This window comes from Physeter macrocephalus, chromosome 6 (assembly GCF_002837175.3).
Source record: "Physeter macrocephalus isolate SW-GA chromosome 6, ASM283717v5, whole genome shotgun sequence".
NCBI classification, from domain to species: Eukaryota; Metazoa; Chordata; class Mammalia; order Artiodactyla; family Physeteridae; genus Physeter; species Physeter macrocephalus.
In genome coordinates, this window is record NC_041219.1 from 49,512,402 (window position 1) to 49,523,703 (window position 11,302).

An 11,302-nucleotide genomic window follows, 5' to 3' on the forward strand; every position below is an offset into this window, starting at 1 on the left:
GAGAGGGGTGGGATAGGGAGGGTGGGAGGGAGGGAGACGCAAGAGGGAAGAGATATGGGAACATATGTGTATGTATAACTTCTTCACTTTGTTGTAAAGGAGAAACTAACACACTATCGTAAAACAGTTATACTCCAATAAAGATGTTAAAAAAAAAAAAAGATCGTCTGTAGGTGTACAACTGAGTCACTGCTGTACAGCAGAAATTAATACAACGCTGTAAATCCACTATACTTCAGTTAAAAAAAAGCCAGCATGCCGAGTGAAGGAAACCTCGCCCCCAGGCACAGGTCCTCATGATTCCCCTTATGGGTGATTCTAGGGCAGCAGCCGCGACCCGTGGGGAGGAGGGGGTGGGGGGGACCGCAGAGGGCACTGGGGCGGTTTTGGGGCGATGACACTGCTCCAGTCTTCACGGGGGCAGCAGTCGCACGGTTGTACACCTTTGTCAGATGTCATGGAACCGTTTCCTGAAAAGAGGCACCTTCTATTTTATCTCTGGTGTGGTGGTAATGTTGACTGAAAAAGTAGAAAATGTAAGACAGGAGTCTGGACTCTTCACGGCCACCCTTTGCTGCCTGCTGGACCCTTTCTGAGTCTGTATTGGGCCTGCGGCTGCCAGAGCCCAGGAGTCTTTGGAGAGAGGAGAACACGTGCATGAGAATTTACACATATGTGTGCGTACACACACACACACACACACACACAAGCATATGCACGTGTGTATATATATATATGTACGCGTATATGTGTACGTGGACACATATACACACATGTATGCACACACACGTATAGTTGTAGGGCCTACACACTTCTGAGCTCTCCATGGTGTCCAAGGCATTTAGAGAAGGGGGCTGTCATCTCTCAGTTGTGCTATAGATGAGCGCGGTAAATGCCAGCCTGCTGCGCCGGTTCCGGCCCGCTCCTGTGCGGCTGCAGGTGGAGTTCCATCACCTCGGTGGAGGCTGCAGGTGCCTCTGCGCCCAGACCCCATGGAGTGCGGTTGCGGGTGATACTTCCATGGGGCTCAGCTCACTGCTTTTCTTTGTGTCTCTTTCTTCGCAACTCATCTGTCCTCCCCTCTGTGTCAGGTTTCAGGGCGCCAAGCTCGTGTAAGATGTGAGCCTTTTGGTTACAAACTTCTCACAGAGACTCCAGGAATTACCATTAACCGTATGTACTTTTCTTGTTTGTTTTTTTCTCACGCAGGGTTACCTTCCTGCCAACGTAGACCGAAGACCAGCCACTCTCCAAAGAAAACAGAAAGAATATTTTGCTTTTATTGATCACTATTATGATTCTAGGACGGATGAAGTTCACCAGGATACATACAGACAGGTGGGGATACGTCTTCTTTTTCTTGTCACTTGAACTACTCGGTGGCGTCTGCCTTCTTGGAGGAAACGCTTTATCTGGCAGGTTCCTGATTGGGTCACAGATCTTTATTTTCTAGTAAATAAATAAACTTGAAAACAAATAATGGTGAATTCCCGCTGATACTAGCACCTTGGGCATCTGCAGTTCCTTCTGCAAAAGTGGGAAGGGTGCTCTTAATTGGAGCCACAGAACAGGTAGCCCAGACCCCTCGCCGTGCACTGAGCTCCCCCCCCACCCCCGTCCCCCGCCCCGCCCTGGGTGGAGGGTGTCTTGTGACTCAGCGAGCGGCCGTCTGACCAGAAGGTCAGGAGCAGACATTTGTCTGGGTCGGGTCAGACGTGTGAGTCCCCTGGGCCCCGCGGGCGCTGTCCTCTGCTGCTGTCGGGGACGTGACGTCGGTAGAGGAGAGCCATGCTGCTCGGCTTGGTTCTGGGGACGCACAGTTCAGTCCGTAGCAGAGGTGTAGCCAGCTTATAGGTTTGCTATTTAGTTTAATATAAAATGGATATAATTATGGCTTCTTGAATAGTCAGTTGACAGAGTGCGTGATGGGAAAGATACTTAAAATTGATTTACGGTTCATGGTGTGTCCAGACTTTGCTGTTAGAATCGCTCGAAGCCTTTGTAATTCTCGTCTTTGTAATATGTGAGAATTCAGAATGCTTTGTGCTGCAGCTGAACAGAAAGGTGGTTAGGAATTGGTAGCTCTGCCTCGTATTCTGACATGAACTTCTGATTTTCCTGATGCGTGTCAGTGTTGGGTGTTTCCTCTTGGAAACCCGACCTCTAGGTGAATGAGAGTTGCCGAATCTTTCCCCCTCAGGTGTGGGATACCCACATCTCCTTGTCAGTTTGGTGCGGTGCTGTGCAAAGGTCCAAAGACAGGCCTTAGCGCTGGTTGCTAATCACAGGTTCTTTGAGTTAAATGGATTGCTGACAGGCATCTTCCCCACCCGGGCGGGCACGTGGCAGCTCTGCAGGAAGAGTGACTCGTTTGGGGGCGGGGGGAGGGAGATGGGCACAGGGACCCGCTTCCGTCACCTTCCAGGGCGGGGCCTTCTCTGCCTCTGGCCCCTGCTGCCCACGCTGGGGCTTGTCCTCTGTCTCCCACCCGGGCGGCTCCCAGGCCACACGTTTTTGCCGCGCGTCACTCTGGGAAACTGATTTGTGACACAGATTGCGTTTGCATTGGATCAGGGAAATACTAGCTTACCTGGTTTGTTTTTCCACTGCACTGGTTTTAGGGAATGGGTACATTTGCTATTGTGTTGCATGTATTTTTGCTGTGTGTGTGTGTTTTTTAAAAAAATTTATTTATTTACTTTTGGCTGCGTTGGGTCTTCGTTGCGGTGCGCGGGCTTCTCATTGTCGTGGCTTCTCTTGTTGTGGAGCACGGGCTCTAGGTGCGTGGGCTTCAGTAGTTGTGGCTGGCGGGCTCTAGAGCACAGGCTCAGTAGTTGTGGCGCACGGGCTTAGTTGCTCCGCGGCATGTGGGACCTTCCCGGACCAGGGCTCGAACCCGTGTCCCCTGCGTTGGCAGGCGGATTCTTAACCACTGCGCCACCAGGGAAGTCACTTTGCTGTGTTTTTAGTCCAGAAAAAGACGTCCAAAGGATGACACGAGCATCTATCAGCAAGATTTACCAGGCTGCATTCTATTATGAATTTCTTGAGGGAAAGTTAATTAAAAACGGGCTGCATATATCTTTATTCAGTTACTGTGATAGGTAATAAAAAGCTCCTGTGTTCCTGGGAATCCCCCACATGTTCCTGCGTTACTGTAACTGAGCGCAGTGTAAGCTGTGGCGGTGTCTCCCGCGGGCCCGCTTGCTCTGTGCCGAGCACACACGCCTCTCGGAGGTGGGCCCGGGGCCGTCCTGGGCCTGCCCTTTGAGGGACGCGGCAGGTGTCTAACAGGCGAGGATGCTGAGCCCCAGAGCCTGGTGAGGGACCCAAGGCCACGGTGCTGGCGAGGCAGAGTGAGGAGACCCCCAGGCCCCGTGGATCTCAGAGCCCTCGCGGTCACGGGCAGGGACGGGGGTGAACCCGAATCGTAGGCTCCGCACGGCGTTAAGATGTGCCCGTCTTCCCTCGGCCTGTTGGGGCCGTTTTCCTGGGTTGGATGGGGATGCTGATAGCGTGGCCCCTGTGGGGTGCTCGTGTAGGGTGTTGAGGGCCGTCCTGGATGCCAGCTCAAGCCCCGATCGATCTTATTTGGTTGCGTCTTGAACCCGCAGGTGTGCTGCTCTGCGCTGTGGGGAACTTTGTCATGACTCTCATGTCAGATGCTGGTCAGGTGGGGATCAGCTGATGCTACCAGAGGTTTCTATTTTTATTTTTATTTTTATTTATTATTTTTTTGCGGTACGCGGGCCGCTCGCTGCCGTGGCCTCTCCCGTTGCGGAGCACAGGCTCCGGACGCGCAGGCTCAGCGGCCACGGCTCACGGGCCCAGCCGCTCCGCGGCACGTGGGATCCTCCCGGACCGGGGCGCGAACCCGTGTCCCCCGCATCGGCAGGCGGACTCTCAACCACTGCGCCACCGGGGAAGCCCTCCCAGAGGTTTCTAAATGCGTCCTCTGAAAAGTGCCCTGGGTCCCCCAAGGATTTTGTAAAGCGGAGAAGACTGGCCGGGGTTCGAAGAAGAAGCTGTCACAGTCGAACACTTGTACACTGTTGATGTGCTCGACTCGCTCCCCGTGTCGGAGGCTGGAAATCAATGTCTGCTAATTGCTATGGATCCTGTTACTAAATAGCCGAGGGCCTGTTCTGTTCCTAACCACGCAGCCGCCACTGGGTTGGAAAGCGTGGAACAAGCCTGTCATGCTAGGACGGGGGCGGCGGGGGGGCCCAGGCAGACGGAACCTGCCTCTCCTCCACGGGAGAACACGTGACACAGAATCTGTCTTCTCAGAGAGAGCAGACCGAGCCCCAGAGCAAATCCGCTGCTGTTATTAAGTGTCACCCTTTAATCACAACGCCTGTCGTGATGTCCACCGTCTGTCTTTTAAACCACGTGTGTTTCTCCTCCATCTGCAGATCCACATAGACATCCCTCGAATGAGTCCCGAAGCGTTAATACTTCAACCCAAAGTGACGGAGGTAAGAGCCGGCGTCCGCAAGTTCCCTTTCTTGGAGGGAGACGGGTGCCCACTGTCCTGGTGGCTCTACCCACGGCAGGTGTGGGGATGGCCCCTGGGGACAGAATCGCCAACCGGAATTGCTAACGGTTCTTTAGATGTTTTTATTGTGCAGTACTGGCGTGTACAAAAGAACTTGGTTGGAGCTGTGTATGCAGTTTACACTCACGAGTCCGCCACCCAGTTTAGAACCGAGAAGCCCACTCGAGTGAGACTGATAGTGTGGAAGCCACACCTGCTGATCTCCCTCGTCTCCAGGCCCCTCCCCAGGAGATGACCTCTCTCCTGACCTGTATCTGTGATTCTCCATGCCTTTGATACATGTCACGTGACACTGGGAAAGCCGTGTTCTGGAGCCGGATCAGTCCTCTGTGTAGTCTAGTCTCTGCAACTTGGCTTTTTTCATCTACATTATTTTCTTAGATCCAGCTAATCTCTGTGTCTAGTTGTTATTTAAACATTCCACACTTTCTGTTGCCTTTTTTCCTGTTGGTGGACATTTGGGTTGTTTCTATGGTTTGCTATCGGGAATAGTGTTGCCTGGAAGCTTCACGTACAGTTATGCAGGTGCCCCCTGGCAGGGATTTCTCAGGAGCATTTACGAAGAAGGAAGATTGTTGCAGGGTTGGCTGTCAGCCTGTTAAACTTTCCAGATGACGTCAGGACTCTCTCCAGTGGGTTGTCCTGGTTTAGCTCCTCCCCTGTGGAGGGCCAGCCGTCGTGGTGTTCACACCCCTGCCAGGCTCCTCATGTTCTGTCTCTGGTGGGCACTCTTCATTTCCCTTTCTCTGATCACCCGTGGAGTAAGCACCTCTTCGTGTATTTATGTGCGTCTGTGTCCCCCTCCAGGGAAGTGCTTGTTCCCACCTTTGCCTGATTTCTTGTGTGGTTGATCTAATTGTTTGTTGGTTGTTGATCTTTATATATGAGGGATTCTAATTCTTTGCAGTTTGTATGTGGCAGATTCCTCCTCCCACTCTGTGGCTTGTTTCTGACACTTTCTTCTTGATGGCTGTCATGATCGAAAGTTCTCAGTTTTCGTGGCGTTGAACTTACCCATCTCTTCTATTAGGGTTAGCTTCCTGAGGAGATCTTTTCCTACCCAGACATCCTCAAGCCATTCTCCCTCCCTTATTTTCACCTCAAAGTTATGAAGTGGTAGCATTCACACCTGTTTTAATTAATTCATCTGTATCCGATGGCTGTGTGTGCTGTGAGGTGGGAATCCAGTTTAATGTTCTCCCTGGACTGGTGGCCAGTCCAGCTTATCTCCCCACGTTTGCAGTGTCCCTCTGTTGATGCCATTTTCACATTCACGGAGATCTGGTCTCTGTTTTGTCCCAGTATTCGAGTTACCTTCATTGATGCAGCTTCACCCTAAGTCTCAGTATTTGGTAGGAGGTGTTCACACCCCCTCTTCCTCTTCAAAAATGATCAGGTCATCTTAAGGCTTTGCTCTTCCATGTAAGTCCCAGAGTCAGGGGGCCAAGTTTTTCTCTCTCTCTCTCTTTTTTTTTTTTTTTTTTTTTCAATATTTATTTTCCTTATTTCTTTTTGGCTGTGTTGGGTCTTAGCTGTGGCACACAGAATCTTTTTGTTACGGCGTGTGGTCTGCTCGGGCTTCTCTCTAGTTGTGGCGTGAGGGTTTTCTCTCTCTAGTTGTGGTGCACAGGCTCCAGAGCGTGTGGGCTCTGTAGTTTGCGGCACGTGGGCTCTCTCGTTGAGGCGCGTGAGCTCAGTAGTTGTGGAGTGCAGGCTTTGTTGCCCCGCGCCATGTGGGATCTTAGTTCCCTGACCAGGGATCGAACCCTCATCGCCTGCATTGGAAGGCGGATTCTTTACCCCGGGCCACCAGAGAAGTCCAACTCTCTCTCTTTTTTTTTTTTTAAATTGAAGTATAGTTGATGTACAATATTACATGTCACAGGTGTACAATATAGTGATTCATAATTTTACTCTATTTATAGTTATAAAATACTGGCTATATTCCCTGTGTTGTACGATATGTCCTTGTAGCTTTTTTTATACCTAATAGTTTGTACCTCTTAAACCCCTCCCCTATAGTCCCTCTCGCCACTGGTAACCATTAGTTTGTTCTCTATATCCACTAGTCAGCTTCTTTTTTATTATATTTACTAGTTTGTTGTATTTTTTAGATTCCACTCATATTGGTTTTTAACGTGTGTTTGACTTAAGATTGGAATTGCACGGAATCTATAGGTCAGTTTGGGAGAATTGACATCTCTATGAAATTTAGTCTTCATTTTCATGAACATGCTAATCCCCATTTTTTAGGCCATTCTTTAATGCCTTTCAATGAAGTTTTAGAAGTTGTTCCGTAATAGGTCCTGTGTATGTTTTATTCGATTTATTCTTAGTTGTCATATTTTTTGTTGCTGTTATAAATGGCATCTCTTTAAAACTGAAGTTTCTTATTGTTTTAAATGTTTGTTTTGCATCTTGATTGCTGCAGTAAATGCACTTTTAAACTTTGATATCTCTTGTCTGTGCAGTAAGTTTGTTAAAAAGAAATCCAGGATTATTAAAGCCAAAGTGCTTTAGATTACAGAACACAAAAGGAGAAAATTAGTTTTCCACAGAAGCAGTCATTTTGAGGTACTTCTCTTAGATTGTCCTTTTCAATAGTTGTGCTTCTATCTGGAAAACAAAAGATCACATATTATAACCTCATTTTAACGTATTCTTCTTTTTAGTGGAAAATAGAGCCTGCCACGCGGCTTTTGGTTTATCTTCACTGTCGTATTTTTCCTGTCACTTGACGCACTCCTCGTAGAGCTGAGCCTGTGGGCTCCTGGTTTCAGAGACGGGGTCCGGTCACTGCCGGCTGGTGTCTGCTGGCCTGCTCGTGCGTGATGTGCCGGGACCTCGATCCCCATGGAAGCGCCTCTGCAGTTGCCAGGGGCGGGGGGAGGGGACGGGAGACTGACAGCAAAGGGACACGAGGGGACTTCTCAGGGCGATGGAAGTGTCCCCGGCAGCGGGGCTCCCACGCACTCCTCCCGGAGCTGCAGACATGCCCAGGGCCGGCTGGGGGGCAGATTGTGTGTGTGTGGGGAAACCTTCTGGAAGTGTTGGTCTCATGGTAGGAGCAGGCAAAGTCAAGTTCTTGTTTGCGGCATCGCGGAGGTTAGGCTTGGACTCACGGAGGCTGGTCCACGACAGCAGTGGCTTCCCCGGACGGGAGCCTGCTGGCCCCTCGGCGGGGAGGTCATGGGCAGTGCCACGGCTGCTCCCCTGTGCTTGGCTTTCTCTTTGCGGTCCAGGCTGGGGCTCTAGCTCCCTCCCTCACGCTTGCATTCCAGCAGTAGGAATGAATGCGAAGACACAAGACACAAGGGAGAAGAGCAGCCCCTCCCGTAACATGGGTGTCTGAGAGAAGCTGCTTGTAGGGCTTTGGCTTGTATCCTACGTGCTTGTCCTTGGCTGTATAGGACCAGGAAACGTGACTCTGATTTCAGTTGGTCTTGTGCCCCTGTAAAGTCCGGGCTTCTCATGAGTCGCGAAGAAGGGTTTCTGCCGTAAGTGTTTCCCCCATTCTGTCCGCGCTTTGGCTTATTCGTTCAACAGGTGATGCCCACTTCTGCTCTGGATGTCTTTTCCTCCCTCCCTTCCCACCCCCCCCCCCGCCGCCCCCGTCCTCCTTTTCTCCTGTCAGCGTTATTGACGGCTAATTGACACACAGGAGAATTCACCTGTGTTAAGCATATACAGTTAGATTAGTTTTGACACTTGTGTGTAGGAATGTGCCACAGCCACTGCAATCATGGTGTGGACACGTCCGTCGCCCCGAAAAGTCCCCTCGTGTCCTGTCCCTTTGCTGTCAGTCTCCCGTCCCCTCCCCCTGCCCCTGGCAATTGCTGATCTGCTTTCTATCCCTAGAGTTTTGCTTTTTAAAGCATTTCACAGAGAGGGAATCATACAGCTTACAGACTGAGTGAGTGGCTCCCCTGACCTGGACAGGGCGTGGACGTTCACCCCTGCTGTCCACGGCACCGCCGAGCAGGGCCGTCTTCTGGGTATGTGTTTGCCCGGTCACCAGTTGATGGGTACTGGGCTCCTTTCCGATTCTGGGCCATTACAAAGTACATTTGCTCTAAACCTTCATGTATAAATCTAGGGAAGGCATCTGTGTTTTCCCCTCTCTGGTAAGTGCCTAGGCGTGGAGTTGCTGGCCCGTGTGGTATGTTTATACACTTTGTAAGAAACTGCCAAAGCCTTTTCCAGGGTGGCCGTGCCAGTTCGCCATGCTTGAGACGCCTAGTTGCTCCACATCCTTGCCAGTTCTTGGGATTTGCCAGTCTTTTTAACTTTAGCTATTTTAAAAAACAGGTGTGTCGCGGGTTATTACGGGGTTACAATTTGCATTTGTCTGTTGACTGGATGTTGAGCCTCCTTTCATATGATGATTTGTCACGCTCAGATCTTCTTTGGTGAAGTGTCTGTTCCATTTTTCGCTCATTTAATTGCTTGAGAAACCTTCAGCCTGCCTGTTCCCTGGCCTCCCTTGGACCTTCTGAGTCAGAGTCCTGGGGTGGAGCCTGGGAATCCCCACCTGAAGGAAGCCCAGCCGGACGTAGAGGCCACCCATGGAGGGAGGGTCTTTGCGGAGGTAGGACCTCCTGGGGTAACCACTAGAGGCCGCTCCACCTGACCTCCCCAGGGACCTGGGACATGGGGCCCAGCTGCTCCTGGGTTGGGGCTGCCCCCCCGCCTGTGCTCTGCTCTTCTGTCTCCGCTGCATCTGAGCAGACCTTTTGTCTGTCCCGTTTTCAGTCCTAACGCATGTGCCTCAAGCGGCGCACGGCACAGAGCAGCTGTGCAGAAGTACTTGTTTCGTGAACAGCTGTCTGGATTCCTCCTTCTCTCACCTGTGACCTCAGGTGTCCGGTTCGGAGGCTGGTGTCCCAGGCCCTCTCCCCGACTTCCTCTCACGCTTTGTGTGTCTCACGGCGCTTGTTATCCGATCGGATTTGTCTTCTTGTTGATGAGGTCTCACTCCACCTGTATGTCAGCTCCCTGGGAGCAGGGCCATGGCTTGGGTGCCTGGAGCATTGCCTGGAGCCTCATGGGACTTAGGAGATTTTGTTGAAACCAGTAATTAATCTTTTCATCCAAGGCTGTTATTTGAAAGTAAAATTCGTAACTTTTCTGCCACTTGCTCTTTTTATCCTCTGTCTGCCGCTGAATAAACTCAACCTATTACTTGGGAGAATACGGATTGTGACCCGAGGCCCTCTGGCCCCTGCGATTGGTGCAGAGAGCTCATGGGAAGAAGCTCTTTCAGATTTCGCAGCGGGGCCTTTTCACTTGATAAGTTTATCATCTACCGGGTCACTTCTCCTCCGTAATTGTTATATCATCTGCCCTCTGGTTATCTGCTTCTTCGAGCAGTTTCACAAATTAGGGAAAGTAGATGCTTTTTCCAATTAGCCGTGGAGAAGTGATGTCTCATTACATTTAAACAGACACAGAGGATAATGAAACACGCAGGCCTTTTAGACACATTATCTATGTACCGTTCTTCCAGCTGGTGTGATGAGTTTTCCGTGGCCCTGAAGGATGGTCATTTTCCAGGAGGCAGGTGCCAGTGGAGCACAGATGTGTTCATGCTGGACTCCTTCCCCGACTGTGAACTTTCCGTAGACAGACTTCCCGACCAGAGCCTTTGCGTGGAGAAGCGTGGGCCCCGCGGTGGACGGGAAGAGGCCCGCTTCCGAGAAGCAGGCGTTGGCTCTGTCCACGAGGATCCGGGCCAAACTGAAGAGGGTTTTGGCATTTGCACGTGCCGTTCCTCTGCCTGGGGGCCCCTCCCCAGCCTACTCTGCTCGGCAGCCCCCCGAGCTTGCCAGCACCCCCTTTCCTGCCCTGGCCGGCCCACCGCGCCCACGTGCTTCCCGCGTGTCGTCACGTGTCTCTGTCCCCTTAGAGTCAGCCAGCCTCCACGCTGGTGCTGGCCCCCTCTGGTGCCTAACGGACATTGGTGGGCTTGGGTGGGTGAGTCAGCCGTCTTGCTGGGATCCCGGCCGTGGCTCTCTCTTCTCACACTGCAAGCTCCCCAGGGCACGGCCTGGGTCTTTCTTCTCCTGGGGCCTGGCATGTAGCATGGTAGGCGCTTGGCAGGTGTTGGCGGGACGCGTGCATTAAACACGCACTCCTCCCGGTGCGAGCGTTCTGTACTGGAAGGCCCTGAGCCTGGGGCGCCGCCGGGGCTCAGCGCTCCGCGAGTCCGCGTCTTCTTTCTCCTCTCTTCGTTCGGTCTCATGATTCATCTTTTTCTTTTTTTCTTCGGAGGTGGGGATGCATTTGTGAGAGCCTGAGAGATACATATTTGTTATAGAATCAGTTCATTAAGCTCTTCTGGTATATATTTTGGGGATCTAATCCATAGATCTTTCCTTTTTTTGTCCTTTTGGTTTTATGGTAAAATATGTCAGAGCAGAAAGATTTCTACAATATATATGTCCAACTTGAAGAAAAAAATTAAAAAGTAGCTTCCACATACCCACTGTCAGGCTGAAGAAATAGAGCCAGACTGGTGTCATTGAGGTCCCTTCTCTGTCCCTCTGCAGATGTGTCCCTGTCCCCCAACAAGTAACTGTTCCCTTGAATTTTGGTTAATTATCCTCTTGCTTTTCTGTATAGTTTTATGACACGAGTTTATGTGTGTGTGTGTGTTTTGCCTGTTTTTTTTTTTTTTTTTTTTTTTTGCGGTCCGCGGGCCTCTCACTGCTGTGGCCTCTCCCGTTGCGGAGCACAGGCCCCGGA

The 11,302-nt window shown here is 51.2% G+C and overlaps 1 protein-coding gene across 1 annotated transcript in view; it reads left to right on the forward strand.

Annotated features, from left to right (window-relative positions):
- The window catches only part of TBC1D22A (TBC1 domain family member 22A), a 299,657-nt gene that overhangs the window by 87,997 nt on the left and 200,358 nt on the right, over positions 1–11,302 (forward strand). The window contains exons 6-7 of the mRNA XM_028491478.1: positions 1,210–1,338; positions 4,416–4,478. Coding sequence (XP_028347279.1) covers positions 1,210–1,338; positions 4,416–4,478 — 192 coding nt within the window. The remainder of the gene's footprint in view (positions 1–1,209; positions 1,339–4,415; positions 4,479–11,302) is intronic.